Source organism: Amphiura filiformis, chromosome 20 (genome assembly GCF_039555335.1).
Source record: "Amphiura filiformis chromosome 20, Afil_fr2py, whole genome shotgun sequence".
Classification (NCBI taxonomy): domain Eukaryota; kingdom Metazoa; phylum Echinodermata; class Ophiuroidea; order Amphilepidida; family Amphiuridae; genus Amphiura; species Amphiura filiformis.
Genome location: NC_092647.1, coordinates 34,650,322 through 34,669,404, shown reverse-complemented (window position 1 = coordinate 34,669,404; position 19,083 = coordinate 34,650,322). Strand labels below are relative to the sequence as shown.

Genomic DNA, 19,083 nt, shown 5'->3' with positions numbered 1-19,083 from the left:
GGATGATGTTCAGGCAATTTCCCTTATGTGATCATGAGACTTCAACCAATTGCAGACATTTATCTTAAAATTGGTGTATAAGAGGGTTGTCCAATGCCACACTGATGATTTCACCTTGATTGAATGGCCTTGACAGAGGGGGCAAACTGGGGGAAAGAAAAATATTTGGGGGGCAAATGCCCCCCTTGACCCCCGTAGCGCCGCCACTGGTCACATAACAGGGCACCAATGTTGCTGGGACCAAACTAGGCGTGGTGCTACTGTTCAAAAGATCTGTTGTTGCAAATGTCTTTGAAGATTGCATCATAATAAATTGATGCAAACCATTTTGAAAATGTTTGCACTTAGTTTGACATATGCACAGAAAAGGTGAGGAAATATTTTGATTATTACAAGCACATTAAAAACATCTGAGTAGTGGCAAAATAATCAGGTTCTATTCATGTTGCAATATTCTCAAGATCTAGACTCTTGAAAATTAATTCCACTCAAGTCTTGACTCTAAAAACATTTCACCCAATAGTCAAAATTGTCAAATAGGGGATGGGAGTGAAATTCCTGGGGTTTATTAAAAAGCCCTAAGGTTTGGACTGGAAACTTTTCTTTCACCTGGGCCTGTAACTTTTCAGAGTTACAAACCTGGCTGGCCAGTGACTCTTTGAAGCATATTTCTAATACTGGGTAAGCATAAGTCAATTTTTAAGTTAAACAATATTTTTTTACTGACATAAGATTCGAAATGCTTTCTTTTTTTCAATTTCTTTTTCACAAGCATGCATATCCAATAGTTTGTAGGGTTGAGACTTATTTTGCTTGATCACATAATCATCAAATCATTCAGTTTATATACTGTTTCTGATGCAGACTCAATTCTAGTGCCCTTTTATCATTTTCACTACTTTCGCAATTGTATATTTTGATAATCAGTTTTCTCTAGGTTTTTTCCATCATTGTGTATATTTTGGTAGTCAGAGCTGGATGACATGGCTGCTGAATTTGATTTCTTAGTAAGGTTGAGTTCAGCATAAGGTTCTTGTTCAGTACCTTTCTGATATGCCATATAGGTGTGGTCAGCTGATGACGAGACTTGTTGATTGGAAGATGCTGTCATGGTGATGTTCACATCTGCTGGTTTAAATTTAGTGTGATGTCTGTAGATGAAAATGATGATGATGATGAAGCTAGTAGCAGTTACAAAAGCTCCTATTATGGCACCTATAATACCTGACACATAGGGGTTAATATGTGATCTTGAATCTGTACTGATTGCTGAAGTAGGCTTTGTTTCAGTAGTGGTTCCATTTAGATCATACATCTGGGTTGTCCCTTCAATTTCTTGCTGCTTCTCGGCTGGTTTGGTGGATACTAATGTGAATAGTACCGTAGTTGTCAGTTTGCTTTGTATGAAAATAGGACCAGCAGAACAACTGCGTTGTGGAGCAGTTGGGAATGTCTCACTAGTCATGATACATAGAAATACAGCATCATTGTCATCAATGGTGACTGTTCTTGTTACATTTCCAGGTGGAGAGGATTCACCAGGTATACAGATAAATGTAGCATCAGTGTTTTCTACCAAGGAAGTAGATGGGTCTATGATGCAGTCTGGATAACCAGGAGGTGGAAGGTACTGATCTATGATAACTTCAATAACAGCATTGGAATATCCAGGGTTGTTTCCTATCAAAATTGGAATTCTACAGTTATACCAACCAGCATCTTGTTTGAGTGCATTTCTTATCTGTAGTAAACTTCCATGTCCATCATTGGGTACATCTCCTACAGATACACCATTGACCGTGCTGTTTTCAGGATTTATGGTTACATCGTACCTTGCTGGATCAACACCAATCAACCTATTATTAGCGGTAATGTGTGAACCATCAATTAACCATGTATATGTAGAAGGAACAGTAGTACCAGTAGAATAACAGAACACATAAACAACTGGTCCTAACTCTGTAGTAGGAGTGATCCATGTACTTGCTACTGCTTTTGATATGGTATAATGAAAACAACTCAACAAAATCATGTACTGAAGTATTAATGCCGCCATTTTCATACTCCCTGCTGAAATGTTTCAAAGCAAATGCAAAATACCCACCCAGCAAGAATTTATTATTTTAAGTTTTAACTTCCTTATATTTCTGAATGTCAAGGGTCATTAAAAAAAATAATAGAGAGATTGCGATTTTCCAAACGTAGAGCGTAGGGGCGTACGTTAACACGCACGCTTTTACGTAGCTATGTATTGCAGTGAGGCCACATACTTTACCAACGCCGTGTTGTGGCGCTTATGTCCTATAGTCAGTCATCTGGTGATTTGTTTTGCATGAAATCAGCCCGGGTAGTCGGTGGGGTCAGGGATCAATAAAGGGATCTTAATCCTCTCTACGTCATACATAAATTCGCCCAGTCTCATTTCCCTAATATTAAATTTTAAAAAAAATGGAATTTCAGTTCGGCACAGGTGGGCCTCGAACCCACGCTGCTGCTACATAGAGAATACAGAAGTCCAGCGCACTAATCCACCGGACCACATGGCAGTTCGGTAGCCATATTGAATTTTAAACATATAGGCTATAGGCAACTCCAACATTGATCGGGTATAGACCACTTGACATGTGACGTCATTGCCCGGCAGTATCTGTATGCTAATTATGACAATGTCCATTGTTCTTTGCCCTGCAGTGTGCGTGCGCGTATCGTGGTTTGCTCAGGGCACGTGCATTTCAACTCGCCCACCATATTTCATATAGTACAAGAAAGCCATTGAACAGTGTAGCGGTTTGTTTGAGCATATCGACAGACGAGTCCCTCGCCTTTGTTGATAAACAATGATTTCATATTAGCATAATGACAGTGCTCATCAGTTATTTAAATAGCCCCCGGGGGGGCCACTGTAGTGGTGAAGGGGGGTATCAGGCGCATCCGTAAATTCACGTAAAAAGGGTATTTTTTCAGACTGGGGCGCGTTACGTGCGTAACATGAATAGGGTATCAAATTCATGTAAAATTCGGTAAAAGGGTATGTTTTGGAGCTCTTACGTCGTAGGGTAATTTTGCCAAGTTTGGGATTTTGTGCTTTCTCCTTCATTCCGTTGAAAAGTGAAAGAAAAATCTGCGGTCTTTTCTCCCTACTTCAATGCTACACCCCAAAAGCCAGCCTTCAGCTGTCCGCGATGACAGATCCCTACTGGTCCAGTTAGCATAAAAACCAATCAGCATGCGTTATGCCTTTTTCTTAACTGTGGAGTCAATATGAGGAAAAATATAAGAGACTTTCCAATTGGCGGAACCTCTTTAAACTCATCAATATTCATGATAGTCTTGATAAGCTTCCTGCCCAATCATGCCAATGCAACCACGAACTTTGTAAACAAGCTGTGTGAACAAACTTTTGACATGTGTTACATTTTACCGGGGTATTTACAAACACGCCGATTGAATAATTTGGAACTATTTGCTGGCTTTCCTTTAATGTAAATCAATGAGTTTCAGGGTTGGTTGGACTAAATCCAGCATGATAATTAATGCTCTAGAATGTTTTAAATGGAGACGAAATTAGGAAATAGACCAAGCGAGACTGGCCGTGTTTGTCTCCCAACTTCATAATGTATGGTTTGCAATCGTCATGGTCGTCATTTATGCGTTGGACTTGCAGTTCAAAATCATTCTCTTGGAAATGTGGAGAATTGGGTACATCCCAATTCTAATATTTCAATCCAAAGGGTTGAACCTGTGATCCAAAAAGGGGAAATTATTGGCACAAAAATCTTGAGAATATTGGACATACTGCATGACCTGTGAGGTAAGCTTTAACATGTTTCTTGAACAAGACTCTGGCTATGCAGAGCCGCCGGCACATCGACAAAAAGGTCCTGAAGGCAGCAACTTCTTATTTAGGGTTAAAAGTAGGCCTACCTGTTTCCCGGGCCTGTTTCTGTGTGTTTACTTGTAATAGGGGTAATAATTGCATAAATTACTTGTTTAGGGTTGGGTGAAAGACAACTACTTGTTTAGGGTAGCAAATCGTGCTACTTATACTTGTTTAGGGGTGAAAATTTCAGTCTCAGAAATACTTGTTTAGGGTGCTTTTTGAGAGTCCACGGACGCGCCTGATACCCCCCTTCACCACTACAGTGGCCCCCCCGGGAAATAGCCACTTGGCGAATAGATGGGCATTATCAGCTATCAAAGAGATGTCTTATGCAGCTGCCAATCACGATAGAGGCTTGAAAACATTTTGTTATAAACCCAAAAGTGATATAAGGACAAAACTGTGTATGTTGGTACTTGATTGTTTGGATTCTTATATGTTGACAATCCCTTGTAGTAGTATTTATTATGTGTAGTGTATATTGTTTATAACTTATACAGCTTTTCAATTTTGGGCATTATTGCTCTGTTGCACTGTTTTCATCAACCTATTTTATCGTAGTGCATTTCTTATGTGTGTGAGCCGAAATGTCGTGGTAGATTGCAATCATGCTTTTGTTGAACTGCACTCCGCCATAACTACGGTGAAGGACACTGGTTCAAATCCTTTGTATGGAGCCAATCGATAAAATAATGCATGGCCTCTATAAGTTAAGAAGTGATGTAAAAATCGCAATAGATGAATACAATGTTTGAATAGATCGCCCAACCATGCCAACACAAGCAGATTGCACTAATCACCTGTGTATGTCTGCAAACATAGAATGAATACAATACAGCTCTTTTCAAAAATACTAATCTTATAGGTGCGAGTGAACATCCTTTCTTTGACATCTATGGTTCAATGCATAATAATATGTAAATAAATAAATAAATAACAAGTTTACTTTACAAGTGACTAACTTTGGAAGTGCTCAAACCCATTACTATACAGGTGAGCTATAGAAACAAATTCAAAGTATATTCTCTGGCAAGGCAACCGTTGCCTTGCCAGAGATCTATACTTTGAATTTGTAAATAAATAAATAAATAAATAAATAAATAAATAAATAAATAAATAAATAAATAAATAAATAAATAAATAAATAAATAAATAAATAAATAAATAAATAAATAAATAAATAAATAAATAAATAAATAAATAAATAAATAAATAAATAAATAAATAAATAAATAAATAAATAAATAAATAAATAAATAAATAAATAAATAAATAAATAAATAAGAATGAATGAATGAATGATCAGGAATTGTGCATATTTGAACGTGTTCCTAAAATATCCCCCACCCAACTTTCAACCTGCAAAAAATGCTTGCCCCCCCTTTTGACCTGCCAAGCAATTTTGCCCCATTCCCCCCTATAATACTTCACCACCTCGGGGATACACAAAGTTATTGCACCACCCCTCAGCTGTACAAAAAACACATGATATTTTGACTATAACATTCAGAGAGAAACACTCGTTCTCTCGTTTCCTTTACCTAGACTCGAGGTAAAATCAGCCACGTGGAACCATGGTGGAACGTACGTTTTAATGCTACGTGGAGTCCAAAATGTCAAATCACAAGGTAATTTTTTATACGCAGAGTATCACACACATTTCAACAGACAATCTCTGCGTATGAATATTGCGTTTAAATTTAGTCCATTCTTAACACATCGCTGTACCTTTATTATAATGATTTGCTACAAACAAAAAGGATCATAATAATAATTAGACTTTTCTTCAGATGTTCATTATCTTTGACTGTCTTTAACATATTGTGAAATGGACAAATTTTGTGCATTTTCAAGGATGTATCTACGTCGATTTTGCACGTGGAATATCTTCAAAAATAGCTAAATACGTGACCTCGCTTCGATACAGGAGAGTGGTTTTGAATAGATCAACGTACGTCCGATGTCTACGTTTGGAAATCGCAATCTCTCTATTACCTCCATCGTCACATAAATAACTTTCATGGTAATTTCAATATCCTGGTACATAAGATAACAGAGATGTGATGATGGAGGTAGAACTTTTTGAATGACCCTTGTATGTTGACATTTAATTTGGTCGTGCATGCAATAAAATAAAAGGTTACGCACATGATTATGTTTTATTTCATATTGCTACTTTTCTCATAAAAAGTTCACTTTGATTGAAAACAATTATGTTAAATATACCGGGTGTCACCCCCATGTTTATGATGTAGCCCGCACAGTGGCGTAGCTAGGGGTTGTAGCGCATAGGGCTAAGGATACATAATGGTGCCCCCCATTTTTTAACAACATCACGCGAATGGCCTACCACTAATTAATTTTGGTTATAATGAAGTTCAATATCGGTCTTATTGATCTTTTAAATGATTTAGTGCTGAAATACACACCAACCACAAGAAAATTTGGACTTTCATTGCTTGGAGGAGTGCAGAGTCGATGCTGAATGGCAAACAGGTGATACTTTGATGATGTTAAGGGGTTGTTTGGAATGACAGATGAGTCAGGGGTCAAAAACAAAATTTTTTACTTTTTTGACCTCAGCACATGTGTATGTATGATCTGCCATACAAAAATTAAAAAAACAATACCTCAAAGTATCATTACAAGCCGACGACGGATGTCGGCTTGTTCTGTCTCTTCTCAATTCTTCTTTCTTCTGGCAACTCGTGACATTTTGCGTGACTTGCCACGTTTCGCCCTAGCTCCCTTATGCTTCGACAGATTTCAACCATACTTGAACCAAATGACCACTGGACTAGGCCGAACCTTCCATTTCACTTTGACCTTGCTGTGACCTTTGACCTAGCTATAATGGTACAAAATGTGATTTCACAAAAATGCTACTCCTTCCACAAATTTCATGCAATGATCATGTGACTCATGCATATGAATCAACATGTGGCAGTGCGTAAAACTTCCTAAAAAGAATTGAGGTCAAAGGTCATTAAGGGGGTCATTCCCGGTCTGAAAGCTAAAAATATTCAAAAAATCACTGTCTTTACAAATTAAATAGCAGAGAGTCGCCATTAGCACACATGCATTGCTACTAGCCAGGGTCTTTAGGATGCCTACAGTTTTGGGGTCAAAGGTCATTAAGGGGTTACTTCCGGTCAAAAACCAAAAAGTTCAAAAAATTTTATCTCAAAATGTAAACAGACCAGAGTAATATAACCATCATACATGAATCAGTGTTACCTGATGTATGCATAGTATTTTTATTTTGGGGGTCAAAGGTCATTAAGGGGTCACTTCCTGTTTTTAACTAAATAACTTCAAGAATTTTTATCTCGACAACTAAACATAGTAGAATTTTTAAATTAAAATTAGAACAATGCATTTTGTCTGTGTACATAGGTTTTTTTTTTTTTTTTTTTTCTATGGTCATTAAGGGGGTCAAAAGGTCAATCAAAATTTAAAAAAATCAAAATCCATGTTTAAGTTCGATTAAGCTGAAATTCACCAGGAATATTTCTTATGACATCCTAAGCACAATGCAAGAGCAGTTGACCCCATCCGTAACCCAGGGGTCAAGTTATAGGGTCAAATTATGGCTTGTATTCAGCGTCTGTTGACTCTAGTTTTTAATGTTTTTGTCATAATCACGCTTTTCTACAAATTTCATCTGTTTGTACCGGGGCGTGTCTGTTGCCAGGTAGGCCTACATGACAGCATAGACACACGTTACAACCTTGAATAATAATACAGAATTGTGACGTTATATTCTTCTTAACCTATCTTAGAACTGCCTATTATTTCAATTGTTATACTGTTCTGGTTGGTTTATTGCATATACTGTATAGAAATTATGCAATATGACGTCGAGCATGACAGAGTCATCTTCATTCAAATAAAATTCAGGTACCCGTAAGGTACCACGGAGCAATTCGCACGATAATACAATAAAACAGATGAAAGGTATGAATGGTTGTGGAATCGAATTGCAGACCTGTCCCTCTGTCACCTTAGAACTGCATCTCGTAGGCAATGGTAGGTAATAAACCAACCGAACGGTATAACAATTGAAATAACAGCATGTCTTGGTCTCAATTCAAGATGTGCAATTTGGACACACCTTCTCGTTGGCTGATTTATACTTCAACAGTTCCTCAAAGCTATATCAGAAAAGCCACTATCTCATTGTTCATTGGCCCGCAGTATGCGCCGCCCGGGCACTCAACTTTAGAATTGATGGGTATATGTGCCTACAAGCGTCAAGAAGTAGGCGCATATCAGTACAAAACGTTGGGGTTTTTTATTAAAAAAAAAAGGGTCATTATGTACAATCAAAATGAAAAAAGGGTCATTGGGTATAATATTTTGAAAACTGAAGGTGCCTGGTCATCGGGTATAGTCGGCTTCAAAAGAGGGGCATATATTGACAGGCACATACCGTCACCTCTAAAGTTGATGCCCCCGGTGCTCGCATTATATTTTGTTCATGGCTCGGCTTTTAAAACTCCCACACATCACAATAAGGCTATTGAAACGTGTATAGAATAGCTAATGATAGACCGGTCCCTGCGATTAGTCGCGGACCCGAGCGACAATATAGTAAACACATCGAGTTTATAACACAAGTGACGAAGTCGTGAATTATGGAGGGTTTCATTGAACTTCTACCAGCAAAATATGGAATAATACTAACACAAGACACCAATCGAGATGATGATACCAGCCATAATGGAATGCTTGTATTTGACCTTCTTATGAATCCACTTTAGTGGCGAGAAGTTAAAACGGTAATGTATATTTCAAGAAATTTGGGTTCAAAAATTCCGTATCAGCTCAGTATCATCAATTCCGTAAATATGGCGATATAGAGGCACAACTTGACAATAAACTGAACTATTTAAACGTAAAGGACGCACTGGATACACATAAATTTGTGTTTCCTTGCTGGCGGAATAGTTGCAAAACTCTGTTGTGTCAAAAAAGTTGGACAATTTATGAATTATGATTGGCAAAATAGCGAAAGGAAATAGACTTTTCCAACCATGTAAAACTACACTGGGTTGTTGACATGGTCGACAAACATTAAGGCATATGCATGTTCCTAAAGTAGGAGGTAAGTACTATAATTAATTGTTTAAAGTGCTCAACATACCAGCAAAAAGTCATAGGGTCATCAGAGTACAGGGACTTTGTGAAATACTGGGTACAAAAAAAAAGTGCGTGAGCCGATATGCAACATCAAATATAAAAGCCGATTTACATAATTTCCCATGACCTTACAGAAGTGATCGTGCTCAAATATAAAACTATAGAGTTTGGTCCTTGATATGCACCATCAATTGTGTACTTGTGATCAATATTGCTAGGCAAACAATCACAGCAAACATGCCAAAATCCTCCCATTTCTCCTCCATTTACACACATATAAACCCATCCCTTAAGGCAATTTCCTGCAATTGTTTCTCTTTATGTAAGCCCCAGACTTCAACCAATTTCAGACATTTATCTTAAAATTATAGCGTACGGTAAAGGAGATATGTCTAGTGATTTCACCCTGATGTTTTTACCTTGATTGAATGGCCTGAATGATCACTCCACCCACCATGGCATTTTAACACTGGAATTTTCAATCCATTTTCTATGACAGCTGAAATGTGCATTACAAATTCAAAACTTCTTTCAATGGTCATTGAGAAAGGGATAATTCTCCATTTGTTGGTATAAAAGTGGGGATGGGGTTCTTGATTGGACATTAAATAGAGCCATGTACAGTATGAGCAGGTGATAGGGGGAAGTGAAGGGATAGAACTGGTGTCTTTTGTTTACAACTTAATTATTCCCATAGTTTATGTTCTAATCCAGAGATTCTCAATGATATTTGATTGTGTGCCACAAAGGTCCAAATACATCTAAAAGACCTGTGTTTTTATACAATGTTATACTTCATGTCTTGGTTTGCTATTTACTGTCAATCCACTTGTTCTGTGGGCTGCTATTGGGCTATTCTATTTGAAATCCACAACATCTCCCAAGATTCACTCAGGTAACCTACACAAAGAGCACAGGATTGAAGAAATATACATTTTACTTGCCAATACAAAATATATGACAAATATTAAAACAAATAAAAAACGTACAGAATAATCGTATTTAAATACATTGCATGCCAAGCTATGTTTTAAATAAACCAGGCATGAGAATTTTCATTTCTAAAACTTAATTAATTTTTTTAGTGAAGACTTCTGCAACTTTATTTAATTTCAGGCTGTTTTTGGTACTTTTTTATTTCAGGTATATCCTTAGTGTAAGAGAGCACGAAATACTAATAGGAGTAGTTGATCCAATTTACTACATCATTTCTACATCGAATTGAAGTATGCACAGGATTAATCACCATAGTGATAGGTGAAATTTTTTTGAATGTATTGCCCTGCACTATATGTACGCTGTTACTCTGCATCGCACTATTGTTAATCATCGATTATTGAAATTTCATATTGTGCAGCGTACATGTATGTTTCACTCACATCTGTACGATTAATGTCTTTGAAAAAAGTGGTATTGTATTCAATCTATGATTGCACACATACACATACATGAGAGGTGATGCATGCAGCCTACTTATAGTGCAGGGCAATACATTTGAAAATAGTTTTCATTTATCGCTATGCTAATTGATCCTGTTACATCACTACTTCTACGGAGGATACTCATTTTGTAATATGATTGTAGTCAATGGGGAAAACACACTTGTTTGGAGCAGATCTTACACATGCTTGCATATTAATTGTTTTCGTAATCATGCACATCTTCATAGACAGAATCTTTATTGTCATCATCAATATCTTGGTAGTCAGGACTGGATGAAATAGCTTTTGAATTTGACTTCTTGGCAAGATGAAGTTGATGCAGTTTTTGGTTGATGTAGGTGTTGTCAGTTGATGGTGATTGGTAGCCACTTGCTAGTGTTTCGTTTTGAGGAGTAGACAAATTAGGTTCTTGGTGAGGATCTTGCTGATGCATCATATATGTATGGACAATATCAAATTGTGGCTTATTAGTTGATGGTAACATATTAGTTAAGTTGATTTCAGCATAAGGTTCTTGTTCATTATATCTTTGATAAGCCATATAGGTGTGGTCAGTCCCAGGATGATCTGCTGATGATGAGGTTTGTTGATTGGAAGTTGGTGTCTTGGTGATGTTCTCATCAGATGGTTTAGATCTGGTATATTTGATAATAATAATGACAACACCTATCAGTACAAGGAGGATAACACCTACTATACCACCAATTATGCCTCCGACAGGCAATGGTTGTTCCAAAGGGTTGTTGGTATATGTGATTGTCTTTTCCTTTGTCATGCCATATGTTTTTGTTACTACATTCTCACTGACTGGACCTGTCTCTGGATCAGTAGGAAGCAGTGTTTCTATTGGCATTGATGACTTAGTAGTTGGTGGTGCTTGTGAAATTATGATTGGACCGGCAGAACACATGCGTTGTGGTGCGGCTGGGAATGTTTCGCTTGACATGTTACAAATGAACATTGTGTTATTATCATCCATGGTAACTTGTTTTGTTACATTTGTGCTCCCCAGTTCAACATGCAATCCACTTTGCCTTTCAAGAATCAATGTCAAGTCCATAGGTGGTGATGCTTCTCCAGGAATACAGCTAAATGTAGCATCCGTATGTTCAAGCAATGTAGGCGATGGACCTATGGAGCACTCTGGATAACCAGGAGGTGGCAGGTACTGGTTTATGATGACTTCAACTCTATCTGTGGAATACAAAGGGTTGCCTTCTACCAAAACTCTACATGTATAGAAACCAGCATGTTGCTTAAGTGCATTTCTAATCTGCAGCAAGCTTCCATATCCTTTATTAGGCACATCTCCAACAGATATACTGTACCTGGTTGGATCAGCAGACCTAGCTGCAGCAGACAAATGATTGTCCGATCCAAGATATGTAGTATCAGTAACTGTGCAAAACAAATTTATAACTGGCCCAAAATTTGTGTCATTAGTAATCCAGTGACTTGCTGTTGCTGGTTGTGCTGATGTATAACTAAAACTGCACAACAAAATCACGCACCAAAGTGTTGATACTGCCATTTTCATGATCATCGGTCACAGGGGCCTGAAAGTTCTGGGTAAGTCAATGCTAAATAACAAGTTTTAATGTGACTTTGAAATTCTAATGAATTTAAATATGCATAAGGATTTAAATTTTACTTTAACCTCAATAGTTGTGGGCGACCAGAAACTTTTTACATTTTGTTCTGACTCATGCACACAAATGAATATATGTTTTGCTCTTGGTCAAAAGTACATAGTAGGTAGGTGTATTTCTTCATTTTTGATTGCATTTATTTTCATGAAATAAAGTGGAATATAAAGACAATATTAAATATGTGAAAATATGGTTGTGTTAAACAGTAATATATGCATTATAAGCCTATACATACTCCATGCAAATATAGTGATGAAAATGAATCATTAATAAGAACTAGAGCGGTTACCACACCATAGCTGAACCATGGGGCTTTGTTAGTATGTTGTGGTATTCCACTAGCGTCCACTGTCACATGTTTCAGATTTTTTTCTCTTTCATGTGACACCACAGTAGCGTAGCCAGTCCTATTGACAAAAATGACAAAAATTTAAGGAGAAAATCAGGAAGGCAAAGAGGCAAGTAGCTCGTTTTCCACCAAATTTTTCACCCCGATGATGGGCCAAAATAGTGTAAAATACCAAATGTTTGCATGCTACACCACTGTCAAACTAGTGAGTAAATTTTGGTTTTGTTTAGAAGAATTTACATATTTGTCTCCGAGCCTGATTAATCTATTCAATGTATATGGTCAATTCCAGCGAAAGCGGACAAAATTCTCTCTATGTTAACTTTCCACTTTAAAATGTCATTAATAAAGGAAATCACGTTATTGATGGAGCATATCATGTCACGTCCAATGTGCTCTCTTTGTGCATATAGGCCTTTACTAGCAAGTCATACCAGGGGACAAGTTATGATAGCTTAAATGAATTGGCGTTACCCACGAATTCAAAGATAAAGCACCATATATGTCATTGAATGTCCTTCAATCAAAATGAAATTATTACCGTTAGAAAGCCGTTTGCATGATCTCTCACCATATGTAAAACGATTGAATTCCACCAAAGTTTGTGGACTCTAGAGGCCATTAAGTCAATTTGGCTAATAATTTTGTTACCCGCGTATCAAAAATAAAATGATCGTTCTGAAAAATGTTAAGTGAATATGCCATAAATGACTATATCATGAAACGAAGTTTCGTTCTATAATTCTGAGGTCCAAGTGATTATTTTATGCAAATCGTTTTACCCATAAAATTCCATAAAATCAAATTTGACGTTACCCACGTATCAACTGTTACCCACGAGTCCAGCAAATATAATTGCCATAACTTAAATTAACATTTAATGACTTTGGACACTGAATTTAGTTTGACAAGCGCTTAAAATTGTAAATCGTAAAAATACGTTCACCGCTTTAAAAAAGAATCTCGACGGCTTAAACTTTTGTTACCCACGAATCCCGAATAGATGCTAACCTTGAAAAATAAGGAGATTGTTTATTTTAAGTTTAAATCAGCACATATTCAAGCCATGGGTATGCTATAATTTTGACAGTACTTACAGTTTATACACCTAAGAAACGCAAACCCCAAACGGTACTATAGTACTTATAGCTTTACCCACTAATTCGGCGTTACCCACGAATCCAAGGATTTACTCGTAAATTATATGTTTCTTATGCATCTTAACATTTTGAAAACATGCGAAATAGGTTCCAAAACAGTCCTGTTTAATAGCGTCCTCTTGAAGGTATACTGAAGCTGTATCATGAAGTTTTGATTGATTATCCTAAATTACCATTTTTTGGGTAAATGCAATTGGTTAGAGAAACGGGAATCATTGAAACACAATGGAGGAATAACCGCAAGGTGGTTTCCAACCTTCTGTAATATTTTCTATTTTGCCGCTTACCAATACATACCTTCAAATATGTGTTACCCACGAACATTTTGGTTACCCACGAATCCCTACTTAAATTATAGTTAACAATGTATTGATAGTGTTTTAGTTCATAGGAACTGTCAAACACGAGTTAATAGAATATTGCTGCATGAAAATATGGAATGATTTTACTAAAATAATACTATAAAACTGTTTGCTCTGTCTATTTGAATTTGGCAACTTCATTATTCTCAAAATTTTTATACCCAAAATGCCATAATGATCCATTCTAAATATTCCATGTAGTCTGAATTTTGATTAAAATTCATTTTAGTGCCATTGCAGCCTGAATTATTGACATACGGAAAAGTATTTTTTATTTTATTTAAAAAATTAATAGGAATTGCTATTTTCAGGCGCTGTTACCCACGAATCCATCCGAGATCCTCATCCTGCATTTGAGATACAAAATCTAACTTTATATTTATATGAAGCATTTATTCTAATCTTTCAAATAATACAGTAATGTTAAATGACAGGCACTTTGGAAAGAGTTCAAGAATTGACACAATCTTAACTGTACACCTGGTTCTTTCTTAAAATTTGTAATAACCAAAATATTTCTTTGTAGATATATGTAATAAAATTCTATTTTACGTTCAAAGTCTTCACCCGATTTCTAGTGTATATGAGTCACACATAAAATATTGAAAGATATTAAAGAAAGTGAAATTTTATGACGTACAACAGGTGAAAAATGCTTGAATTAAGTGGGTAACATGCATATGCGCATTTAACACTTTATTTGGTCTAGCAAGAAAAGTTATTTTTCAATCCGATGGCACTTCCACCTGATGATTCACTAGACATGATCGTCTCATTTGATAAGTCTAGAATTGAAAAGGAAAACATTTTCAAAATGGCCCCAGAGAGAATTTTGGCCCGCTTTGGCTGGAATTGACCATATATTATAAACACAATCCTATCAGTGACTATGCTTTGTTTCACATGAAGTTCGGTTGTGACATAAATGTCTATTTTGCTGGTCTTTGTGGTCACAGGCTAGTAGGTTGTCACACATTGCACACACATGCATATAAGGGTGGTTTTTCAACATACTTGCAGTGCAACTCTTGTAAAAGCACTAACGTCAGTACCAAACTCAAGCTGAAACAAAGCATATAATATCATTAATGTTTTAAGGAATAATGTCTGATTATAGTGACACTTTAATTTACATATTCAACCTCTTGGATATACCCTTGGAGTATTCTCATATCAATTTGAGTAGAAGTTCACAATAAAGTTATTTTTCACTTAGGACCAGCAGATACATAAATGATATTGTCCACAAATCCTGAATCATCTCCCTGGTTATCAGATTTATATCCCTTATTCACTTTACCATATATAGGAAAGTTTGATGCCTCTGTCTGGTGAGAGGATGATGCATCCTCATAATCGGGGCTAAGTTCACCTTCCACAAGCCTTGATGAGCTGGAGCTGGGATGGGCAGTTTTATTGACAGCTGCATAGATTGGCATCTGTTGTGAACTTTCTTGTGATGGGGCTGATTGAAGACTTGGTTGATTAGATGGTTGGTTAGCTGAAGAGAATTGATTTGACTGAGTTAGTTGATTTGATGGATATTGTTGATCAGACAAAGTAGCATAATCATCTGCATCATTGATGGTTTCTAAGGAATACATATTCTCTGTATGGTTGTTAGTCACTGCATTTAGGTTGGATGACAAACCTACAGGATTGTTTTTTATGTTGGATCTTTTTCTGACAATAACACAGATGATGATGAGTACCACTGCTATAAGAACAACGCCTGCAACACCACCTACTATACTCCAGAGGGATGACTGTCCTAAGGAGATGGTATTGGCATTCCCCTTTGATGGCGTGCTGTTAGGGTGGAGAGTAGATGAAGATTCAGAATATGATGATAATGACTTTGTTGCAGGTGGATTTGTTTGTATAATTCTGATGGGACCAGAAGAGCAATTACGGTATGCTGTTGGAAAGGTGTCACTTGTCATTTGACAAACTAACAAAGCATTATTATCTTCACTAGTCACTGTAGTTTTAACAGATGCATTTCCATAGTAAAATGATTGTCCTATAGGCCTATCAATAGTTGATGATATTCCTATCTGCACAATGGTGAGCTGCAATTTAACACTAGGATTTGATTCCCCTACTAAACAGTGAAATGTCACATCACTGCTGTCGAATAAGGTGGTTGATGGTTGTATGCTGCAAACTGGGTGATGCAGTGGTGGAAGGTACTGTGATAGTGCTACTTCAATGCTGTCCATATGTGTTTCTATCTGGCCATTTAGAGAGTACTGTTGTTGGCAGTAATACAGTCCTTCATCTGCTTTCACTACATTATCAATAATGAGCCTTGACACTGTGTTTCTGGCAGTTAAATATGTTACTTGGAACCTGGATGAATCTGCTTGCACCAAGTCTCCATTCACAGCTAGCATTTTACCATCTAAAATCAATGTTAAAGTGTTTTGGGTGCTTCCAGTGGGAATATGAGCTGTGCACCAAATTGTAACAGTTGGTCCAGAGCGGTGTGCGTTGTATATATTTACCCTCATATGCTCAATTTGTGCTACAACACACGTGGAAGGAACAATTATCAACAGCATCAAAGGAATAAACACATGCAGTGCAGTATATCCAGTATTTCTCATCATGAACGTCTTGTGCTATAACAACTATTTGAAATTGTTCAATATGTAGGAATTCCCAGAATTGGAGTTAAAGTCAAGGTTGAAATTTGTCCATGCTGCACGAATGACAATACTGAAAAGTATAGCCTCAATAGTATAGCCTCAACTTCCTTCTCAAGTTTATTGAAATAACATGGGTCACTGATTTTGTATATGATACAAATGACAATAGTAAATAAGTAATATTGACACCTACATTATTTTGTACACACTAAAATGTTTAAAAATAAATGGAGTAATTTTACACATGCTTATTCCTAGAGGAAAATTTATATATTGGTTTTTGCATCTGAACTCTGTACATCTAAGAAGCATTAAACACAGGTATAGATAAACTCTAATTTACAGTAGGAAAAAAATAGTATATTAAAATCATTAAAGAAAAACATATGCAGTCCATTTCAAGAACATACTTAAAATCAAACCTTACCCAATGGCCTAGTACTGACTTGAAAATATAGATTTCCTGCAATTTGTATCCAAAGTCAAAATATCTACCAATAGTACATAACATGGCGATGTGTGTTTGGGGTATTATATTTGGGGTATCACATTAGTGAAACCAATGTTTTTTGACATCCTTACACCCCAGGCCTTATCACCTCATTACTATTTATTGTTATGTTTCTGATAACTTATGGACTTCTTAATTGTGATGAGTTTTGCTCATTTACATGTTATTTTCATAATCATGCATATTTTGATAGTCGGTTGCCTCATCATGTATATTTTGGTAGTCAGGGCTGGATGATATAGCTGTTGAATTTGGCTGCTTTGTGAGGTTGAGCTCAGCATAAGGTTCTTGTTCAGGCCCTTTCTGATAAGCCATATAAGTGTGGTCAGCTGATGGTGATTGGTGGCCAGCTGGTGGTGACAGATTGCCAGATGATTGTGACTCTGTAGAAAGTTTGAGTTCAGCATAAGGTTCTTGTTCAGTACCTTTCTGATATGCCATATAGGTGTGGTCAGCTGATGGTGATTGTTGGCCTGATGATGATGACACATTGGTTTGGTTGAGTTCAGTATAAGGCTCTTGTTCAGCTTCTTTTTGATAAGCCATATAGGTGTGGTCAACTGATGATGAGATCTGTTGATTGGAAGATGATGCTATGGTGATGTCCTCATCAGATGGTTTAGATTTGGTATATTTGGTAATAATGATGATAACGCCTATCAGTATAAGAATGATCGCACCAACAATGCCACCAATTATTGCTGGAACAGATGATGAGCGTTCCAAAGGGTTGCTGGTATCTGTGAATGTGCCATTCTCACTCTCTGGATTTGTAGGAAGCAGTGTGTTTATTGGCATTGATAATGTAGTAGTTGGCAGTGCTTTTGAAATTGTGATTGGACCAGCAGAACACATGCGTTGTGGAGCAGTTGGGAATGTTTCACTTGTCATGTTACAAATAAACACAGTGTTATTATAATCCATAATAACTTCTTTTGTTATATTTGTGTTCCCCAGTTCAATATATGATCCATTCGGCATCTGAAGAACTAATGTCAAGTTCATAGGTGGTGATGCTTCCCCAGGATTACATATAAATGTTGCATCAGTGTTTTCTACCAAGGTAGTAGATGGGTCAGTGGTGCAGTTTGGATAACCAGGAGGTGAAAGGTACTGATGTATGATGACTATAACACTAACTGTGGAATATGTATCAAATGGTCCTACCATAATTGGCACTCTACATGCATACACACCAGCATCTTGTTTGAGTGCATTTCTTATCTGTAGTAAGCTTCCATGTCCTCTATTGGGTACATCTCCTAGAGTTACACTGTACCTTGATGGATCAGCATTAACCAACCTATCATTTGATGTCAGTGTTGTGCCATTAAATTTCCATAGGTATGAATCAGCATGAGAAGGTATATTAGTATTTATACAAAATACATTAACAATTGGTCCAGAACTTGCAGCATATGTGACCCATGTACTTGATGATGCGATCGGTACACTGTAATCAAAACAAGTCAACAAAATCACACACTGAAGTATTAATCCCGCCATTTTCATGATCACTCCTTAAATGTTTCAATATGAATGTTAAATATCCAAGTGTATTTTCTAGGTTAACTTCCTTATTAGGTCAACTGCTTATATTTCTCAAGGAATAGTGACATTAAATTTGGTCATGCATGCACTTAAAATAATACACAGTAAACTTGTGTACATATTCGGTAAATATGTTTGATATTTTATTACTACTTTTTTCTGGAAAAATAGTGGCATGATTGACAGGAATTATATAAATAAACATAATTTTTCATCAGGTTTGCCATTGCAAATAATAAAAGAGACAAGCAGAAAAAGTGATCCTGCCTGGGAATCAAACCTCAGGTTTACAAGACCTGTACCTGAACCACTTGGCACTAAACTACTTTTTTCATTACTAATTTATGAGATTCATTGCCCATAATTATGCAAAGTTAAGTATGTAT

The 19,083-nt window shown here is 36.7% G+C and overlaps 3 protein-coding genes across 3 annotated transcripts in view; 1 reads left to right on the top strand and 2 right to left on the bottom strand.

The window, feature by feature from the left end:
* LOC140142286 (uncharacterized) overlaps nt 1-19,083 on the top strand; it is a 385,706-nt gene that overhangs the window by 107,260 nt on the left and 259,363 nt on the right. The window lies entirely within an intron of this gene.
* On the bottom strand, nt 10,658-11,995 carry LOC140142962 (uncharacterized). The gene has a single exon (XM_072164989.1). It carries the CDS (start codon nt 11,993-11,995, stop codon nt 10,658-10,660), a length of 1,338 nt encoding a protein of 445 aa, XP_072021090.1.
* Nucleotides 14,700-16,673, bottom strand: LOC140142695 (uncharacterized). The gene has a single exon (XM_072164692.1). It carries the CDS (start codon nt 16,594-16,596, stop codon nt 15,193-15,195), a length of 1,404 nt encoding a protein of 467 aa, XP_072020793.1. The 5' UTR covers nt 16,597-16,673; the 3' UTR covers nt 14,700-15,192.